Source organism: Anolis carolinensis, chromosome 2 (assembly GCF_035594765.1).
Source record: "Anolis carolinensis isolate JA03-04 chromosome 2, rAnoCar3.1.pri, whole genome shotgun sequence".
Lineage (NCBI taxonomy): Eukaryota > Metazoa > Chordata > Lepidosauria > Squamata > Dactyloidae > Anolis > Anolis carolinensis.
The window spans coordinates 289,944,434-289,966,512 of record NC_085842.1 but is presented as its reverse complement, the minus strand read 5'-3'; the positions used below and the strand labels follow the sequence as shown (position 1 = coordinate 289,966,512).

At 39.3% G+C, this 22,079-nt stretch overlaps 1 protein-coding gene across 1 annotated transcript; it reads right to left on the bottom strand.

Annotated features, from left to right (window-relative positions):
• Window positions 1-289: 289 nt before the first annotated feature.
• Window positions 290-20,126, bottom strand: LOC100558455 (betaine--homocysteine S-methyltransferase 1). Its single transcript, XM_003216351.3, has 8 exons — window positions 19,985-20,126; window positions 12,511-12,643; window positions 8,171-8,289; window positions 6,497-6,688; window positions 4,238-4,385; window positions 3,433-3,615; window positions 2,690-2,918; window positions 290-1,701 (listed from the first exon to the last, which is right to left on the bottom strand). Exons 1-8 carry the CDS (start codon window positions 20,018-20,020, stop codon window positions 1,509-1,511), a joined length of 1,233 nt encoding a protein of 410 aa, XP_003216399.1. The 5' UTR covers window positions 20,021-20,126; the 3' UTR covers window positions 290-1,508.
• Between the last annotated feature and the right edge of the window lie 1,953 nt (window positions 20,127-22,079).

Here is a 22,079-nt window from a genome sequence, read left to right as displayed (position 1 = left end):
TTGTACAATCCCCAGATTTCCAACCTCATTTGAGGGAGTATCACATTCCCAAAATATGCTTTTCCTTTCTAGGTGTGTTATTTCATGAAAAGGTGTATTTTATTAAAATCTTCCTCCATAGCAATATAATGACCATAACAGTAGACTCCAGTGTATAGACACTACCTCCTGGGAGGAGGACATGTTGCAGGAAAAGGTATTGTTAATTATTATTGTTGTTGTTGTTGTACACATCATTTCTAAACTACATGTATTTTGAACATAATTTCACTCTTTAGTACAACTGACAGTTATTCAATTTACAAATCTTTATTGATATTAATAAAGAACAATTTTCAGTCTACATATGGAGTCTCATATGTTATTTACTGGATATTAATGAAAGATAGCAACATTCAAGAGTATTTAACTTGTTTATATTTTAACATAAGACCTCAGTTCCCCATTGGTATGTAGAGTTCATTTTCAGAGCTGGCACTAAAGCCCACTGAGGCTTCACTATAGGAACAAAGATGTGAGGAAAATCATCTGAGTTACCCGATTTGTGCATCAGTGAGATACTGGAATGGACTGTAATGAAGTCATTGTGAATGAAACCACTGCATACTTAAAAATGACTTGATTCTTCAGTTTTCTATTCAATTTCAAAATGATAATTTTAGTGAAATGAGCAAAACATATTTCAAATATATATACATGAACCATTTTGTTTTCATAAACATGGTCTGTTTAAGACTGTAGCAGGGTACCTAAAAATCCAAATAGTCATAAGCTTCCTGCTTCCCTGATATGGCCTCTCCAAAGCCATCATTCCCATCAGAAGTAAATGAAGGAAAACTGTAAAATAATCCTTCCCTAATCTCCTACTCTACCATGGAGTGCTGGTGGGCCATAAGATATCTGGCAGAAACTCCACAAGACCACAGGACCTTTCTGCTTATTTTGAAGATGTATGCCTAAGTATCAAACTAGATTACACATTTAACAGAATTCAAAAATAGGTCTCCCTCAAATCTAGCATGCTTTGCTTTGTGAGTGGTCACTGGAAAGTATACAAGTCTCATTTGCAACTCTGATTGCTGAAACAGACATCTACGAGGAAGAGAGATTTATTTCGGTGAATACATATTCTCTTAGTGTCTAGTTTTACACTATGATTGGTCTATTTAACCATTCATGTATGTTTATTTCCCAGTCATTTCAAAAGGACTCAAGAAAGTGAACATTCTCAGAACAACGAATACTATAAATTGGGACTTGCAAATGTTTTGGTGTTTTGTGGATGCTTCTAACATCTGAACGCTTGAAATTCCACATAAATTTATATGTCTAATAATATTTTTCACAAAACAAAATATTACAGTGTAATGTTTGTATTGCTAAGGTTTATTATACTTTAAACTTATCATTAAAGTAATGATTAGCACATTCTGCCTATAATCATCTCCACACTGAATGTCAATTATACATTAATGTAATTATTTCAGTACATAAGGATTACTAATAATTTAAGCCACAACTTTGGATTTTAATTTCTGTTTGTTAAACAGCTCTTTTAGCTGTTGCTCAGATGTTGCTTCTTTCTGCTGTATCAGCTCCGCATCTCCTTTGGTCACTCCCCAGTCATCTGGTTTTGACAGTGAAGGGCAATATGGGCGGCCTGAAGCAGGCAGCAGATTCTCCCAGTACTCTTTCCTGGCCCTGGATACAAAGAGACAAATTCTGTTTTTAATTTACACAGTATCTTAATATGCCAGTCAACAGTCATAAAAGAATCTCAATTTAACCCTAAAAGTGCAAAAATCTGTTTTTATTACTTGCTTTCAGACTTTTAAGAATATGGACAAACTGTTACTGGAAATTACTTTTCAGCCACAAACAGTAATAAAGGTGAAACAGAAATGATCCTTTACTTAAGACAACCTAAAAGATCAGTGTCACTCAGGCAATCCAGAGTTTTAGTAGAAGGTGGTAGTATAAACTTATTTCAAGCATGTTGCATTTTCTGCCAGTCAAATCTCAGTCCTTGCTAAAAATTATATGCACTACCTGTAATTCGGGTTGTTCCTTGTAGTCAGATTAAATGAGGGTTCAAGCATCAAAATTACATGCCAGAGCTGTGTAGGTAATTTCTATTAACCCATTTCTTAACCAGGAGAGCAGTAACAGAGTAAGAATAAAAAGAAGGCAATTCAGAGTCATTATTAAATGTATCTAAATTTCCTGGGATGTTTGGAATGTAGATGTCCTTTCCTAAGGGAAACTACTTAGCATATAGATTAAGTAGTCAGTGTTCTGATTGAATTCAATACCCTCAGATTTATTGCACACAAAAACACTACCAGTCCAATGTGACGAGAGCAGCATTTTTCTATTGTTAGAAAATCTTAATGGCTTTTGTAATAGTGCAATTGTGGAATAAAAGTTATCCTACAATAAATGAGAAGAGATTTAACTCAATTCAAACAGAATCGAGTTAACATAATCTTAATTTATATGATGAAAAAGTCTCATACTCCTTGTTTCCATCTTTTTACTTGCATCAATACATTTCTCCTATAAAACTCTGATCATACATGGTTTGGTATAATGACATAAAGTTCCACTACTTCTAAGTACTTCAATATCTGAGGCAACCATTTCGAAGAAGGAAGCCTGTTTTAAGTGCCAAAGTTAAAAATATACTTACCTCGCTCTGACCCATGGTTTGGTATGCATGCTCAGATCACTTCCCCAGCTGCCATGTTTTTCAGAACCATGTGGTAAGAAGCCTCTTTCAGGGGCCAGCTCCTCAGCAATGGCTCTGATGTGATATGGTTCAAATCCACAGCATCCTCCAATGTATCTGATTCCCAAGTTATAAGCTTCCCTTGCATATTTATGGATATCCCATCTGGTCAGGATTCTTGGCTCCAAAGCTGTTGATATGCAATTGCTTTTACTTCATTATTCCCTGAACATTCAGTTACTACTTTGCACAGATTTGATAAAACTGTTACTATTGTACTGGAAATACACAAAAAGAAAACAAAAAATATTTTTTCTCTATATAATGCCAAGCTGGTTAACAAATGAATGCATCTGACACTAATACGTAGTTTCCTGGAGTGCTTCCAGTATACAAGACATTACTAAAGCAAGAAAGGTCCATGTATTAATATGAATTGGAAAATAAATCCTCTTATTGAGGAAGAAATTTCTAATTTTGGTTAAAATTAACTAATATGAGTTGTCTTTACTTTAAATTTTAAGCAGCACAAAATTGGTTTTATTCTTGACCCCACTATGTGCATATTTTCTCCAACGTAAGTCTCGATTCTGCAATGAAATTAATTGTCATGGACATAAATGTAAATTTAATGTTATTTCATGTATTGTGCTACTGTTCTTTTAACTTGATGCTTATCAAAAACAAAAACGTTCAAGTCTTACCAAAAGGAAATTCTGGCAGATCAATGAAACCCTGCTTTCCACAATCGGGAGTATGAAAAGCCAGTGGTTGTGACATCAAATGTGCCTTTAGTTTAGCAGCTGCCAAACCTTCTTTCATGAGTTTCACAGTTTTGAGGCAAGTGGTTGGATCAAAATGGCAGTTTACTCCAACAATAGAAGCACCTAGATAATAAGAAGGAAAGTCTTCCATAATGTCTAGCTTCTTTGAGTGCAAAGAATTGGTGGCACCCCAAAATTCATCTGCATATGCTGCTTAGACTGCTAGTTAATTCCCAACTTAAATATCGTTAATAAGAAAGTATCCCCAATACCTTTTTAACTTAGACATTGGTAATAAGAAAGTATCCCTCAGAAGTCTAGTTTAGGGATCTTAGGACATATTGGCTTGAATCTTATTCCTACTCCTGACTGGAGTAAACTCATTCAATCAATTATATTTCCTTCTATGTGGCTCATGCCTCAATAATCAGTTCAATAAGCCTATTTTAATCAGAACTAACCAAAAGAATTCCAGCCACTGTATAGAACGCATACACCTAACATCCAATGAATTGAAACAGCTTGGAATGTCAGGAAAACAGCAAGGAATGTTATTGATGCCCCTGGTAGCACCTAAAGCTTGAGGTAGTTGCCTCATCTACTTAATGGTAGGGCTGCTTTGATATTTTCGTTCTACTCAACCTAAGTATAGCTTACGTTGAAAGGTATAGCTAGCTACTCTTTCTGCTCACATTATGTTGCAAGTATTTTTCACCATATATTGAGGGACAGGAGAGAGTCTTACCAGCCTTTACAAGCCGAACAGCACATTCTCCAGGTGATATACCATGCATGTCTCCTTCTGGACCAATGCACAGACTAGCGGCAATGGGCAGCCCAGATTCCTTTAATGTCTCAACTGCCCACACAGCTTCTTCAACATGTTCAAAATACTAAAAACAGGTTTTTTAAAAAAGGTAGAGTCAGAGATACAACTGGAAGGTTCAAAATAATACGTAGTCCCTAAAAAAAAACCCCAAAAGTCTCTAAATATCTAAAACATTAAAACTATTTCCTCAGGGAAACTGTTTCCAATCTTACTCTTTGGAGTAGAGACACATTTACATTTACAGCAAAATCTGTAAATATCCCAAAATCTCTCTAGAATATTCCTGCTCCGGACTGACCACAGATTATACGGAGCTCTTCATATGCTTTACCCCAATCCACAGCAGCCATGGGAGCAGAATCCAGACCATCTAGTCAGATACAAACATGTTTGTCTCCACTGGATCATCATTCTTAGCTTGTTGTCTTTGTCAGCCAGTCAGAAAGCTCTTGGCCATGAACGGGCACATCTGCTTACATTTCTTTGCACATTTCTTTGTTACAGCTCTGTAACTTTAAACTTCAGTTTTTATTTATTCAACACATTTATGTATCACTTGTCAGCCCACCAGAGCCTCTGATGTCACATATAAACGTTTTGCATTACAAAACGTTAGATGCAAATAAAAGTATTTCTTAAAAATAATTTAACATCAGACATTTAAAACGGTCAGAACAGTTTCAAGAGCCGAATGCTATGTGAAGCAATTCAATCCCATTGCCCACCAGAAGCTCATAAGGGATGAACCTATCCAGACTTTGCTTAAGAGGGAGTTCCACACTCAAGAGAAAACCCTTGTGAGGTGGTGGGTCATGAAAAAAGGCACGCTCTGCCAACCTGAAATATTGGACAGAAAGGCTTATATGAGAGGAAGTGGATATCTTAGATATCTTGGCCTCGTGCCACTCAGGGCTTTCTAGGGCAAAACTGGAAATCAGTCCAGTTCTTGTAAGACAAATACTATATGGTCTCTACAATGCACATCCAACAACATTTTGCAGCACATTGCGATAGATGTTTCCAAATACGTTTCCATGGTAACCCCAAATAGAGTGCATTATTAGAAGGTCATTAAGCATGAATTACTGTGAAATCCCCATGACCTAAGGCCGCCTTGAGTCCCCCTTGGGGTAGAGAAGGGCGGGGCATAAATAAGGTAAATAAATAAAGGCACTACTGTCCACAGCAATGACCTATTCTCCAGGAGCAGTGCTAGTTCCAAGAGCATCTCCAAGTTACAAATGTTCTTTCAGAGGGAGTGCAACTCTGACCAGAATGGCTGCAATGGCAGAATGGCAGGTTAAGATGTCTACCGACCCATAAATTTTCTGTCTCATCTGGGTTAAGCCTTGGTTTATTTACTCACTGCATCCAGACAATTCAGAACTTCTGCTTCAGCTTCCTTGGCATCAGGTGTAAAAGAGAAGCAGAGCTGGGTGGCATCAACATATTGATGCTACCAAGATTGGTTGGTGGGAACGAGAGAAGGGGCCTTTTTAGTGGCTGCTCCTTGACTGGAACTCCCTGCCCAGGAGAGCTAGAATGGCTCCCTCCCTGCTGTCCTTCTGGAGGCAGGCTACAACCTTTTATTCAGATAGACTTTTAAAGAAGAAGGTTTTAAAGATCATCTTGGGCTGCTGTGATTGTATATGTTTTTATGGATTTAATCTAAACTGTTTCTAATACTAATGATATTTAATACTGTTTTAATATTTTTATACTTATAAATTGTAATGCTTTTAATGTTAGCTGCTTTGAGTCTCCTCATAGAGCAAAAAAGAGGGATAATAATAATAATGTGATTCCTTTCTGGCTTAATTATCTTAGTAACTGGTGCTGTTCAGCCTCCATTTCACTAACGTAAGGTTTTACAGGACTCAGTACAGTACGCTATTGTTTGGAGTTGGATATAATCAATACTCCCATGTCCCGTAGATCAATCAAATGGTCTGGAAGGATACCATAATCACTAGTATTAAATTCTGTCAAGAGATCCAGAAAAACTCACCAAGATGTTCTCCCTGTCCAACTTCCAGTATACCTAATCTAAGAGATTTTGTGGCACATAGACTTTTTTACTTTTCAGCACAAGTAATACCTGTTTTTGATGGCCCAAAGCAGAAAAGTTTCATTGTTCCATTGATTACATATAATTTCTTTCATGATTTAACTTACCTCTGCAATTAAGAAATCCACCTTTTGTTTCATAAAAATGTTTAGCTGCTTTCGAAATATTGATTTAATTTCAGCTTCACTCTTGCTGCTTAGATATGAAGGTGTTTGACTGACACCTCCAGCCACCAAAGCATCTCCTTCTTCAGCTACTTCTTTTGCAATATTGCAAGCAGCTTCATTCACCTTCTGGCCCTAAAATTAGGAAAATTTAATTAGTATCGATTTACTGTGTATATATACTACACTATTATATCACCACAGCACAAAATGAATAAAATTGATACATTATAAATACATTGCTTCGTTTTAAAAATGTAAGCAATAGACAAAGTCTCTGAGAAAATCATAACAGTTCGCAGTGAACAGTGCAAAATGCTTCATTTGAAAATGTCCCAATTTACAGGTAAATCCTAGTTACCCACAGTATCAGACTCTAACAGGAGGTGAAAGGGAGAGGGAGGGGGAAAGAGGAAAACAGTGGAAAATTGACAGATCAAAGTAGAAGAGTACGGAACTAATAAGCTGTTGACAATAAGACGACACCAGAAGGGGGCAAGTGTGTATGTGTGTGTATGTATTACATTTTGCTTTTGTTGTTTTCTAAACATTCTTGTGAGGAAATGTGGATATGTTATATTCTACTCATATGATCCAAATCTTTAAAACCCCAGACAACATCTTTGAATTCATATGCATTTAGGAAGACATGAATTTAAATTCCATGGATCACTCTCCTGAATCTTCAAAAAGATGGAGAACCTCATTCCTTTTCAGCTGAGAACTGCAGCTTGGATATATTCAGACTGGTCCCTCCCTCCACCAATAAACAGTTGAAGCATCACCCCTAGAGATTTGACAACTATGGGATGGGATAGTTGTGCAGACAGGTAGTGAATAATTCCTTAAGCAACTTAGAAAAAAGGACACCTATACATGTAACTCTAAAATATATGTGCATATATCACCAACTGGATTCTAGCCTGCAAAGGTTAAGGTGTTTGCATTAAATTCAAATGTAATTTCATTCTCTGGGTGAAAAATACCTCCTAGATGTAATCCAATACTTTTACAATATTTCTCTTTTGCTATCAATTTGCTGTTATTCTTTCCCAGCACAAGAAGTTACTTCTTCATAAAGAAATACAAATGATACTTTTTAACAATATGAGCAGCATTCTTTCTTAAATAGTCAGCCCTCCATATACTGGTACTTGGGATTCTTCATATATGGGTTTAATCATCCATGGTATGAACATGTTTTTCTAAAAGCAAACCTTGATACTACATTATATATGAGACACATCATTTACTACGCCATTGTATATAATGGGACTTGGACATCCATGGATTTTGGGATCCATAGGGGGCCCTGGAACCAAATCCCAGTGGATAATAAATGCCCACTGTAGCAATACATAATGTGATTTCCAGGAAATAATGACATTAAGATTAACCAGCATTTATTTTTTTATTGTTTTAAATTATCCCTGGAGTTTTGCACTTCAATCCATTCCTATTGCAGCATACTAAATCATGGTACATTTCACTTGAATCTTCATATTTCCATTTTTTAACAAACGAGTAACAGCTTATAAAGATAAACCATGTTTTTGTACTGCAGTCATGAATCTGTCTTTGTGTCAAAAATATTAAAAATAGAATGAAACTACTCACAGAAATTTTATCAGCTACATAGTTTCCCCTGTTCTCTAATTTATCATCACTGGCATAAAAGGTGAATGTTTGTAAAACATTTGCTCCAGCCCTTAGGAATTCTCGGTGCAGCTGACGAACTGTAAAAAGTTTAAACAAACCAAGAGTCAAATGTAATACTGTATGAGTATTGTGTTAGCAACTTCTTTTACATTTGGATAAACTACATAGTCATCATTATTTACTTAATATTGTACAGTACTATTAAAAAAGGAACAGCACATTATTCTCTTTGCTTGCAAGTGATACATAACTAATATGAAACTATTTCATGTGAAGATGCATACAAATTAGAGCTGAAATTGAAAGAGGAAATAAGATGTTACAGCTTGGGCAAGCACAAATGACCATCTATTTACTTTAGTAATGCTCTTTGAGCATTTTTTTCCATATATTACTGTGAAAACTATGAAACCCTATGAATAAAGAGCTTGATATGAGAATATTTGGAACTCTGGTGAAACCCAGTTAGCTTTCTGTTGGTGGAACTGGGCCAGTAGAACAGGAGAGAGAAGATTCCCTTTCTGCCCTGCATCCCCTCTACTTTTTTTCCCAGATGGTTAGGAAATCATCTGAAGCATTTTTCAGTAGTAGGGAGGGGCTGCAATGCAGAGAAATCAATGTGTGTAAGTTTACACAAGCTTGCAAAATAGTGGCTTCCACCCTCTCTAAATTTAGGTAGCATTTTAACGATTTATATAGGATTTTAATTGTGTGTTTTATAGTGTATTTAATAATCTGGTTTTCATGTATTTATTTGTTTGCCCTGTGTGTGAAAGACCCATGGTCTAAGCATCAAATAAAACTCTAAATTTATGTGAAGTTACCCTCAAAAGGCATAATTTTGTATCCTTGTGATACTTCCAGATAGAGAGGGATCCTCATGGTAGCAATCAGAAAGGACTGTAATTTGTCTCTTTCTCCATTTAAAAAAGAGGAAACGGTGTAAAAACTTGGGAGAGTTTCAAACATCACATGAAGCTGTTGCAAATTTCAAAGACTCAAGCAGGGTAAGTGGCATGGTAAAAGCCTATCTAAACTTGTTCGGGGCTTTATTGAAATATAAGGTTTTTGTGCAACCTGTAAATGGCAGATATACCATATTTACTCAAGTCTCATGTGTCATCAAATGTAATGGGCACCTCTCACAAAGGAGAGATGACTCGGGGAAGGAAGTCACTGCTTTACCATCAGGCTGAGGCTGGCAAGTTCACTAGTCTCAATCTGATGGAGGGTTTTGCTGCGTAATTGTAATGCACCATCAAATGGAATGCACATCTCAATTTTGGCTAAACAATTAAACCAAAAAAGATTTGCATCAGACAATTAGCAGAGACCCCTTAAGGCCATCCAGCCCAAACCATTTCTGCAATAGAGGACACAATCCAATCACTCCCAACAGATGGCCATCCAGCCTCTAAATCATAACAATAAAAATAATAATAACAAAAACAATATCATTGAATCCTAAGCTTAGAAGAAACCCCTAAGGATAATCCAGTTCAACTTCCTTCTACCAATCCAAACACTAACAGATGGCCATCCAGCCTCTACATAATAATGATAATGATATCATTATTAATCATAATAGAACCATACAATCCAAGTGTTTGGACAGACCCCAAACAGCCATCCAGTCCAACCCTTCTACCATGCAGGACACAATCCAGCCACTCTTGACAGGGGGCCATCACCCCTCTACATACGCCACAGCAACGCGTGGCTGGGCACAGCTAGTAACTTAATAAATAGCATTTAAAACCCAACCACGTTACTCAAATTTAAGACATTTGATCCAATGTCAAGGAATGCCATTCTTACATTACAAGTCTGCTCAAACATTTAAGTCTTCATCAATCAAAAAGTAACTTAAAATGATTTACAATCATATCTCCTTCACTCTGTTTGACATGACTATATTTCTGCAAGCCTTTTACAAATGATCTTAGTTGCAAAATACTTGTTTGTTGTATTTTCAAATGACTTTGACTCCTGACTTTGAGGAAGTTCACATGTTGCATGGAGAAGTTAATTTCTCTTTCTTGTCTGCTCAGAACAGATACAGCATTTGCCAAATGATTTTGGGCATGCAAGTGCTATGCAAAATTGTATCAGCACATCTAGTCTTTGGCAGCATTAAAAGGAGGCAGTACCCAATAGACTATGAATTAAGTTAGTATGAGTATTCTGTTGCTGTCATCACATCTTTGTTTCCTTCTCTGTATAAAAGCTACGCCCATTTGTACACAGATTGCTTTCACTATGGGACAAATAGCAATAAACTTTGAAGTATTGTGATAAAGTACTGTATTTCTGAAACAGGAAGAATGTAAAAATCATACATTTAAAGATAAAGTAATACTTTTTTTGAGTGCAGACCAATTGAATCAACAGGATTTACAAATCTGTCGAGTCTCCATTGATTCAATGGATGGAATTAGCTATTGGATAGAATTTCTACCACTGACTCATTGTGACTCATTGAAATAAAGGAGACAAATATCATTGAGACAAATGATATGTTCCATTGCTTTCAAGAAGACATAGACATAGAATTATCGTTATTATCTTTATTTATATCCCAGGGTTGTTTTGTGTTTTCCGGGCTGTATGGCCATATTCCAGAAGTATTCTCTCCTAGGAGAGAATACTAGGAGAGAATACTTCTGGAACATGCCCATACAGCCCGAAAAACACACAACAATCCTGTGATTCTGGCCATGAACGCCTTCAACAACATATTTATATCCCATATTTTCTCTCCATATGGAGACTCAAAGCGACTCACAACTAAAAGCATTGTAATGTAACTTAAAATATATAATATACAAGTATTAAAAAGATTATCAATCATCATTAAAAGCATATAAAATCACAGCAGCTCCAGAAGACCTTAAAAAAATTCTTCTTTAAAAACCTACCTGAATAAAAAAGGTTTTAACCTGCTGCCTGAAGGACAGCGGAGAGGGGGCCATTCTGGCTTTCCTGGGCAGGGAGTTCCAGCCACTGAGAAGGCGCTCTCTCTCTCTCTCTCTCTCTCTCTCTCTCTCTCTCTCTCTCTCTCTCTCTCTCGTTCCCACCAATTGAGCGTGAAGGCTCTCCTCTCTCTCTCTCTCTCTCTCTCTCTCTCTCTCTCTCTCTCTCTCTCTCTCTCTCTCTCTCTCGTTCCCACCAATTGAACCTGAGATGGTGCTGGGACAGATAGAAGGGCCTCTCCTGAAGATATCAGGGCTTGGGCAGGTTTGTACAAGTGGATGCGGTCGGCCAATAGCCTGGACCTGAACCATCTAGAATCGCATTGACCTTATCACACTCAAGCTTAAAGAGTAGGCAAAGAGCCTGCATCCCACCACAAATGTTGTGGCTGCTCCCTGAGGAATTCTGGGGCTTGTAGTTTAGTGAGACCCAGGAGCTCTCTGGCTAAACATTTTAAAAGCCCCTCCCATAAACTACAAGTGTGGATTCAGTAAGAAATAAATCTCATTGTTTTCAATGAAATTTTCATCTAGTACCTTTGTTCAGGAATGTATTATATGGACTACATAAAAATAAAAGTCTACATAAATAAAAATACCTGAACTCACCATGAATCCAGCACTAGCAGTCTACATGACACACTGTGACTTCTGGTGAGTATCCCAAGTTTTCTGTTATTAATCTAATTTTGCTTTGCTTCAAGCAAAGTTGGGGGATACTCCAGGATTTTCAGGAAACTTCAGTATATTCTGTTGTTTTAAAAATGTCTGGACAGCTGCATTGTATCCATTTCACCTTGATTCACTGTCCAGATGGATGATGTTGCCATCATCCTTCCCTTGCTGCCCAGAGGTTTTGCAAGTGCCTGGCCATCACAGCTGCATCTGCTAATATCAAAATGGGATAACTATGCTCTGCTTCCTCTTTGCTGATCCAGCGGGTGCCCTATTCTGACATCAGAAAATGTGACAAGTGGCGATCAAGTATCTGCAGGGAACTTCATGGCCAGTGGGGAGCAGCACCAGCAATACAGGGGCAAGCCAGCAAGAGAACAGACAGGATACCTGGCCTTTGATTCAGCAGGAACTTTCTGGATCTGGGGCAACTCCAAAAATACAATCCTATGCATGGACATTCAGAAATGAACTCTGAGTGAGCTCAACTGAATTTAATTTCAGGCCAAGAAGTATATCATTAAGGAATATACCCTTAATCATCACTAAATTTAGCTGGATTGAGACCAGCATATTAATTCTCCAATTGGATTTTTTTTAATTGGATAATTCTATGTAATTAACAACATATATATTACAGATTGGACCAACCTGCTTCTGGGTGTTCTACTGTAGCTTCTGGAGTCCATGGTCCAGCTTTTACATAACCTCTCTTTTCAAGAGCAATGACAAATCCTCCGTCACCAATCACAACTTCTCCTGCATTTAAACGTTCTAAAATGCCCTAAAACAAAAACAAATATACAAAAGTAACACATCTAAATGAGAGAGATTATAGAGCTTATAGTGTAACAACAATCTGACACACAACCCAAACAATAACCAAAGGGATTGATTTAGCAAGTTTGCAATGCATCAATGTGAACTTGGTAAATCAACCCTTTTGCAAATTGTATTGAGTCACTGGGTCTACTCTAGTTGGTGGTATGGGGGCTAACAAAATCAATATAAAACCATGTTATATTAAATCCCAGTTTTCACCATTTTCTTTATAAAATCAAATTCTATAAAAGTTGTAACACAAAGATTATTATAGCAACTATGTATTTCCAGACAGTTACAATGTTGCTATATAGGTTGTAATCTTTGGTGTACATAGATTTGTCAGTATATCCTCCAGAAAAAATTAATACTGCTGCAGACTGGCCTGTCCCAGACCATTCAGTGGCTATTTCCAGCAACAACATTTCATTCCCATCTATTTTTTAAAAAATGAGGACATATTTATATTCGAACAACAAAAAATACCCTAAAGGACAGTAAGACTGTATATTTGAGGTCCATACCAGTTCCTTGGCCAGTCTTTTACCTTGCTCTCAGTAGCAGTAAATGCAGGAGAAGGGCAGACTTTCTTTATAGCTAGATACTATTCAAGATTTTGCAAACATTGTTCCTTTAAAAAGAAATTTACTGACAAATTTACTGGGACTGAACATCCAGAGCCAAAAGTAAAAACTTCCTCACCCTATGACGATTTCCGTTAGTCCCTCAGCTGCTACCAGCTGTGAGGATCTTCTCCTTATTTATATCACTTCTGCCACCAAATGTGAGGACTTCCTTTCATTCAGTCAATCACTGCAGCCACCAATTATAAGGATGCTCTTGTGGTACCTGTGTGAAACTTTATCTGCCCCCTCAACAACAGCTTTTATTAACTGCTGCCACCACAGACATCATGTTTGATGTCAAGCTATGTAGAATTCTCAGAAGCTCAAGTGTAAAACATAAAAATGATTAAACAGAAATTGAACAAACTGATGTAATACAGTAGAGTCTCACTTATCCAAGCTAAACGGGCCAGCAGAAGCTTGGATAAGCGAATATGTTGGATAATGAGGGATTAAGGAAAAGCCTATTAAACATCAAATTAGGTTATGATTTTACAAATTAAGCACCAAAACATCATGTTATACAACAAATTTGACAGAAAAAGTAGTTCAATACACAGTAATGTTATGTTGTAATTACTGTATTTACGAATTTAGCACCAAAATATCATGATATATTGAAAACATTGACTACAAACATGGCTTGGATTATCCAGAAACTTGGATAAGCAAGGCTTGGATAAGTGAGACTCTACTGTATATATAAATCCTGACTGATGCTAACTCTAAGGCACATTGTTTACTCTCTCCCACATGCCTAACTTACCTAAATCTGTTCCTGACTCTAATTGCTATCTGTGATTCACACAAAGGTGGTAGATGCTCTGCGGATCTGGAGAAAAGACATCTAGGGTGCATCTACACTGTAAAATTAATGCAGTTTTGACATCACTTTAATTGTCATGGCTCAATAATATTCAATCCTGGGATTTGCAGCTTGATGAGGCATCAGCGCTATTTTGCAAAGAAGGCTAAAGAACTTGTGAAACTGTAGCTCCTATGATTCCACAGCACTGAGCCATAGCAATTAAAGCAGTATTGAACCATTAGTTCTACAAGGTAGATGCACCCATAGAAGCCGAAAAGAAAGATGAACAACCTCCCTGGAAGGCTGCAGGTGGAGGCTGGACATCTTACCACAGGCTGTAATTCCCTGAACCCCAGTTTTCAAAGCTAGAAGCCTATTCATATGCTTAATAGTAAAGGTAAAGGTTTTCCCCTGACATTAAGTTTAGTCGTGTCCAACTCCGAGGGTTGGTGCTCATCTCCTTTTCTAAGTCGAAGAGCCATTGTCCATAGACGCCTCCAAAGTCATGTGGCCGACATGATTGCATGGAGCACCATTACCTTCCCGCTGGAGTGGTACCTATTGATCTACTCACATTTGCATGTTTTCGAACTGCTAGGTTGGCAGAAGCTGGGGCTCCGCGGTTTAACTCACTCCACCATCGGGGGCTCCATGCTTAATATATAAATACATAAATATGCTTAATATATAAATATAAATTAAATGAGTAAAACAAATAGATGTGACTGATCATATATTGTGCAAATATATTTGTAATACGCTTACATTTAAAATAAACCCTGACAAACTAGGCACAGTGCTGCTATCAAAAACTCATACATTGTTATAATGGGCTGTGTGTGTATCTTAGTTTTTTAGCTAAATAAAATTAAAGCTTTCTAGCAGCAACATTGACTTAAGATATTGATGCAAATTATAAGATTTCTCCCTCATTTCCCTGTTCTATATACAATCAGATTGTAGATGGATCTCTTTTCAACACTGGCAATAGGAGAGAGCCTGAGGGCAGCAGGCCAACTTTGATGAAGCCAGGCAGGTGGCATACCGCTGTACTCCAAATACTCTACTAGCAGGGCTAGTACTAAGTTTCACCCAATGTTCCAGCATGCCTTCAGCCCTTACATACACATACACACACACGTGAAATGCAACCCTTCGAATAGTTCTTTACAGCTAGGGCAGTGTGACCATGCCTCTTAAAAGTGCTGACTCCCTTCTTATACTTGCCAATTTTTAGTCCTCTGCTTTGCCTTGCCATTCAACTTGTATGAGATGTATTTAGATCATAGCGAGAGAGAATTTTTTGTTCATGAATCCTTTGGAGGCAGTATGGGTTGAACATTAACTTATGGTTTTGAAAAATGGATATCTTGTCATGTTAAACAGCACAACAAGCTTCTACAAGAGGTAACTGTTACACCTGGAAGCTTCTAGGACATACATTTAAGTCTACCTTTACTGTCAGAAAAGGATAGACTGAGGGAACTTAGGTACCAAAGGCACCAGATCTGGATGAAGCCCCAAAGCCATGGTATGTTATCCTGAATTTAAATATTCCCTGAAAAATTATTCCCCTACCATACTCCCTGAAGTATCACAAAATAATCTATGATACCCATTGCTTCACCTATATATTTCCATTCATTCCATATGCTTCACATGTAATGGGTATATGGATTCTGCATTGCTGTCAAATACATGTTCCTCTGCCCCTAACATTCATAAAATTTACTTCTTTGCATTCATACCCAAAAATTAAGGGTAAACAATTGCCTCTTGTTCTGATTGCTGATGCTTTTTTCACTTTGGCATTCTTGCACCTCTGTCCAGCATTACATGCTAGGCCAGTGGTTCTCAACCTTCATAATGCAGTGACCCCTTAATACAGTTCCTCATGTTGTGGTGACCCCAACTTGTTGTTGCTCCTTCATAAGTGTAATTTTGCTACTGCTATGAATTGTAATGTAAATATCTGATATGCAGGATGTATTTTCATTCACTGGACCAAATTTGGAACAAATACCTGATATGCCGAAATATGAATACTGGTAGGGTTGGGAGGGGGGATTGATTTTGTCATTTTGAAGAATGTAGTTACTGGGATTTATAGTTCATCTACAATCAAAGAGCCCCAGTGGCAAAGTGTGTTAAAGCACTGAGCTGCTGAACTTGCAGACCAAAAGGTCGCAGGTTCAAATCCCAGGAGTGGAGTGAGTGCCCGCTATTAGCTCCAGCTTCTGCCAACCTAGCAGTTCGAAAACATGGCAATGTGAAGAGATCAAAAGGTACCGCTCTGGCGGGAAGGTAATGGCACTCCATGCAGTCATGCCAGCCATATGACCTTGGAGGTGTCTATGGGCAACACTGGCTCTTCGGCTTGGAAATGGAGATGAGCACCAATCCCCAGAGTCAGACATGACTGGACTTAACGTCAGGGGTAACCTTTACCTTAAATCAAAGAGCATTCTGAACTCCACCAACAATGGAATTGAACCAAACGTGGCACACAGAACTCCCATGACCAACAGAAAATACTGGAAGGGTTTGATGGACATTGATTTTGAGTTTTGGGTTTGTGGTTTACCTGCATCCAGCCTTCTTTGCCAAAGGAGTTCCTAAGACTATCAGAAATATGTGTTTTCTGATGGTCTTTGGTAACCCCTCTGATGCCCCCCTCGCAATCCCCCAGGGGTCCCGACCCCCAGGTTGAGAAACACTGTTAGGCCATCTATCATAAGAAATGTATATAATAAAATACACTTGTCTATTTGCTCCACTGACTTTTATTCAAATTTACAGCTTCACAGATTGTAGTAACTACTACATAAAATGTCAATTCTCAAATGCATAGTTCTCATTTTGGGATCCATTTGCTTCTGATATTGTGGTTATGTGTTGTTATATTGAGGAGGAAGACAAACTAGTTTTCTGCTGCTCTAGAGATTAGGATTCAGAGCAATGGATTCAAATTGCAGGAAAAGAAATTCCACTTAAACATGAGGAAGACCTTTCTGACGGTAAGAGCCATTTGACAGCGAAATATGCTGCTGCCTCGGAGTATGATGGAGTCTCCTTCTCTGAAGGTTTTTAAGCAGAGACTGGATGGCCATCTCTCAAGGTTGCTTTTATTGTGTTTTCCTGCATGGCAGGAGTTTGGACTGGATGGCCCTTGTGATCTCTTCCAACTGTATGATTCTATGAAACCGACTCTGACATATGGGTTTGATTGGTGAGATTTATTTCCCATTGCTTTCCTCTTTGACTGAGAGTGTATGACTTGGCCAAAGTCACCCAGTGGGTTTTCAAGGCTCAGCAGGACTTTGAACCCACTCTCCCAAAGTAAACATATAAGGCCAGGAAAATCTGGAAGTCACTTCTGGCTGTTTCACTGACTTCCATTGGATATTGCCATTTGTTTTTTTTTTTTATTTATAGCATTTATATTCCGCCCTTCTCACCCCGAAGGGGACTCAGGGCGGATCACATTGCACACATAAAGGCAAACATTCAATGCCATAACATAGAACAGAGACAAGACGCAGGCACGGGCTGGCCTCGAACTCATGACCTCTTGGTCAGAGTGATTTGTTGTAGCTGGCTTGCTATCCAGCCTGCGCCACATGGTGAAACCAGCTTTGTCCTACTTTGGGCAAAGTCAGGGGGTATTCCAGCATTTACTGAAAACTCAAGTAACCCACAGTTTTGGGGCAGCCTGGACAAGGGCACAAGGAAAGGGGATGGATCATGGCCATTTCATTGCTTCTGATTGCTACCCTCCTCCTTCCTGGTCATGCAGGTGCCTCTGCTCTTGTCAGAACAGGTGCCACGTTGGCCAGGAGGTCACATGGATCTTTTTGGCTGGGAGCGGAGGAGCCTTGGAGGGAGAAATGACAGTTCAGCAAGGCCAATGCAGTCTCGGCCCACTGAGCTGTGTGGAAGCCAACGCAATGCTGCTCCAGGCTGCCAAAGATTTAGTTGCCAGTGTAGATATGTCCTCAGGACATCATTCAAACCTGCATACTACATGAGCCCTCACTGCTGGAATTAGCTTCCATTTTATTCATGAACATTACAAATATTAGATTCAACTGTATTTACTTTTCTTTATAATAGTACACTAAATAATATTTGTCCTCATGTGTAAAAGTAGTTGGCAAAGATTCTTCAAAGGTTCTTCCCTTGTGTTAATAAACATTTACATATGTGTTGTGTTGGCAAATCCACACTGAACAACACAGTATGCCTAGCCAGTCCTGACTAAATCTGTGTTTACTCAGAAATCTAGATATGGCGACTGTACTTCAGAAATGTAGAAAGTCCAGGCATTTGCTGTTTTGACGTTTGTAGATTTCATTAAAAATGTTATCCCTAGAAATCTCTAGGCCCTTTATATGATTCTATGGACAATTTTCTCCAGTCGTGCTGGAGAACCTGGGCATTTCTAGAGAGAGTATAGAGAGAACACCTCTTTAGGGAATCTCTAGATCAGGGGTTCCCAAACTAAGGCCTGTGGGCCGGATGCGGCCCTCCAAGGTCATTTACCTGGCCCCTGCCCTCAGTTTTAGACTTAGGCTCGCCCAAAGTTTGAAATGTCTTGAAGGCACACAACAACAACAATCCTAATTAACTTGACTATCTCATTGGCCAGAAGCAGGCCCACACTTCCCATTGAAATCCTGATAGGTTTATGTGTGTTAAAATTGCTTTTATTTTGAAATATTGTATTGTTATTTCATTGTTGTTGTTGTTGTTGTGCACTACAAATAAGACATGTGCAGTGTGCATAGGAATTTGTTCATATTTTTTTTTCAAATGATAATTCGGCCCCTCAACCGTCTAAAGGATTGTGGACTGGCCCTCTGCTTTAATAGTTTGAGGACCCATGCTCTAGATCAGGGGTCCCCAAACTAAGGCCCGGGGGCCGGATGCGGCCCATCAAAGCCATTTATCCGGCCCCCACAGCACAAGGGCAGAAGGGGGTTGGGCTAAATGACCTAAGGGGTCTCTTCTTCTCTTACAACCATCATCATCATTATTATTATTATTATTATTAACATTGAGGCTGGGTGGCCATCTGTCAGGGGTGCTTTGCTTGTGCTTTTGGTGCACAAAGGCAGAAGGGGATTGGACTAAATGGCTCAAGGGGTCTCTTCCAACCCTCTTTATTATTATTATTAACATTGATTCTGGGTGGCCATCTGTCAGGGGTGCTTTGTTTGTGCTTTCGGTGCACAAAGGCAGAGGGGGATTGGACTCAATGGCCCAAAGGGTCTCTTCCAACCCCCTTTTTTATTATTGTTGTTGTTATTATTAATAATTATTATTGCTTGTGGCCAGCTATAGTTCGGCCCTCCAACGGTCCGAAGGATCGTGAACTGGCCCCCCGTTTAAAAAGTTTGGGGACCCCTGCTCTAGATCCTCCAAAGCAGCCACAGAGTCGTGCTGAGAGACCTAGTGATTCTTAAAGAGATATTTGCTGAGATCTAAAAAAAAAATAGCAAGTTTACATTTATAGTTTTCCATTTTCACTGAGGGCCCCTAATCTCAGCAAATGTCAAAATCAGGCTGGGGGTGCCTCTACACCAGGCATGGGCAAACTTCGGCCCTCCGGGCATTTTGGACTTCAACTCCCACCATTCCTAACAGCCTACCAGCGGCTGAGGGGAAAAGGAAGTGGCCTGTTAGGAATGGTGGGAGTTGAAGTCCAAAAGACCTGGAGGGAAGGCCCACGTTTGCCCAGGTCTGATCTACCCCCAAGCAGTGCTTGAAACTGTTGAAAGCACCGCCAGCTCTTTCCTATTGACTCCTTGTTCCGAATAAACAAACCCCCAAAAAGCCAGGAAAAGTCCCAGCCAGCAGGTCGCTTTACCTTCTTGGCTTTTGCTGTCCCTCCAACAGGAGCCATGACCTGCGACTCAGCTCACCAGACTCAGCCTCGAAAGAGTGCCCGGTGAGAGAGAGACCGCTTAGCCGCGCCTCCCCTATATATAGCCCGCGAAGGGGTGGGGGCAGCGCGAGCGGGGTGCTGATTGGAGGAGAGCCCGCCTCCCCGAACACAGGCGAGCCAGCCAGCGCGAGGCGAAGTAACGGTCACTTTTGGCCCAGCCGTCGAGTTCACCCTTCTTGGGACAGAGACGTTCAGTCAGTCAGTCAGTCAGTCAGTCAGTCAGTCAGTCAGTCAGTCACTCTTATCTCTGGCTAGATCTGCTATATAATAATCAGACAGCCAGATTTAAATCCACTATGTTTTCCAGTGTGAGAAAAAGCACTGGGTCACAAAATAGTACTATGCCAACAGGCAACTATTAAAAGCATATTTAACCCTCTGAGGCGCCTCAAGTCTTTGCTGCAGTGGGCTTCCTGACCTCTCAGGGAAATGGCACAAGAGGCCAACTGGGTTTTGTAACCCAAGAAGTCAAATAAAACACTCTAGGCCTCTGTGTTCCTGGAATTTGGACAGGGGACGAAGCCCTCGGAAAGCATGTGGAAAAATATGCGCAGTTGGCCGGGCTATTAAATTGATTCCAGAAATACACACAAACCCTTGGAGTATATTCACTGCCACCACAACTTCAACTTGCTTCAATGTTCAGGTGTGTCTGCGCTGTAGAATGAATGCTGTTTAACACCACTTTAACTGCCATGGCTCGATGTTAAAGAACCATGGGAGCTCTAGTTTTACAAGAACTTTAGCCTTCTCTGCCAAAGAGTGCTCAACAAAGTACAAAAACGTGGATAATTTCAGCAGAAAGGAGGAAACCATGAAAATGAAGGCTACCAGCATTTAAAAAAACCCTCTAAAATCAGGACAATAAGGAACAACACTCAGAAGGACAGGGGAATTCCAGAAAGGAAACAATCAAGGCCAGCTAATACCTCTCAACAAAGGATTCCCGCAGCTAGGAATCAGCCAGGCTTTGAATCTGAAAGGCCATTAAATTGCAAGGCTATTCAATGCTAATCAATGTGATCAACTGCAACATTCACACTTGCCTCAAATAGACAAGAGTTCTTTCTTCCAACATTAATTTTCCACAGATATATAAACCCCACTTGCCTAGATTCCAACAGATCTCACACCTCTGAGGATGCCTGCCATAGATGTGGACAAAACGTCAGGAGAGAATGCTTCTGGAACATGGCCATACAACCCGGAAAACTCGCAGCAAACCAACAAACTACAAAAAGACTTGTGCTCTCCTTTGAAACAGGGAAAATAAAACCCTTTTCTCCCAATGATACTCTGGCCCCACTACATTGCCATATAATGCAGTTTGAGCTGGATTATAGTGTTCAATGTAGATTTACATAATGCAGATTGAACTAGATTATCTGAGTCTACACTGCCACAAAATCCAGTTCAATGCATTTCATCTGCATTCTGAAACTGCATGATATGGCAGTGTAGATGGGGCCTGAGATCTGAGCTTCTTCATCCTGGTAATGCTCTCCTTAGAGGAAACCCCTTTCACTCAGTACACTTTGACCCTATCTACACTGCCATATCATGCAGTTTAAGCTAGATTATAGTGGTCAGTGTAGACTTACATAATGCAGATTGAACTATCATATGAACCTATACTGCCACAAAATCCAGTTCAATTCATTTCATCTGTGTTCTGAAACTGCATGATATGGCAGTGTAGATGGAGCCTCAGATTTGTGGTGTGTGCTGGGGAAGGCATGTGATTTCCTTGTGCAATAGCACAATGACAAACAAAGCTATTCTGTTCTATTTTATTGGACTTTCTTCATCCTGGTAATGCTTTGTCTTTCTAAAGAAGCAAATGAAACTCTCCCCTTTTAGCAAAAACAGGAGGGAGTACATCTGCACTGCAGATTTAATGCAATTTCGACCACTTTAACTGCCATGGCTCAAGGCTATAGAACAGTCATGGGCAAACTTGGGCCCTCCAGGTGTTTTGGACATCCACAATTCCTAACAGCATACCTGCTGGGTTGCT

What these genes read in the sequence shown, in the direction of transcription:
- LOC100558455 (XM_003216351.3), bottom strand. Translation starts at nt 20,020, where the DNA reads ATGGCTCCTGTTGGAGGGACAGCAAAAGCCAAGAAG. An exon ending in GGACAGCAAAAGCCAAGAAG is followed by an intron (nt 12,644 to 19,984) that starts GTAAAGCGACCT and finishes TTTTTGTTTTAG; the next exon opens with GGCATTTTAGAACGTTTAAA. An exon ending in TGGATTTCTTAATTGCAGAG is followed by an intron (nt 4,386 to 6,496) that starts GTAAGTTAAATC and finishes ACCTGTTTTTAG; the next exon opens with TATTTTGAACATGTTGAAGA.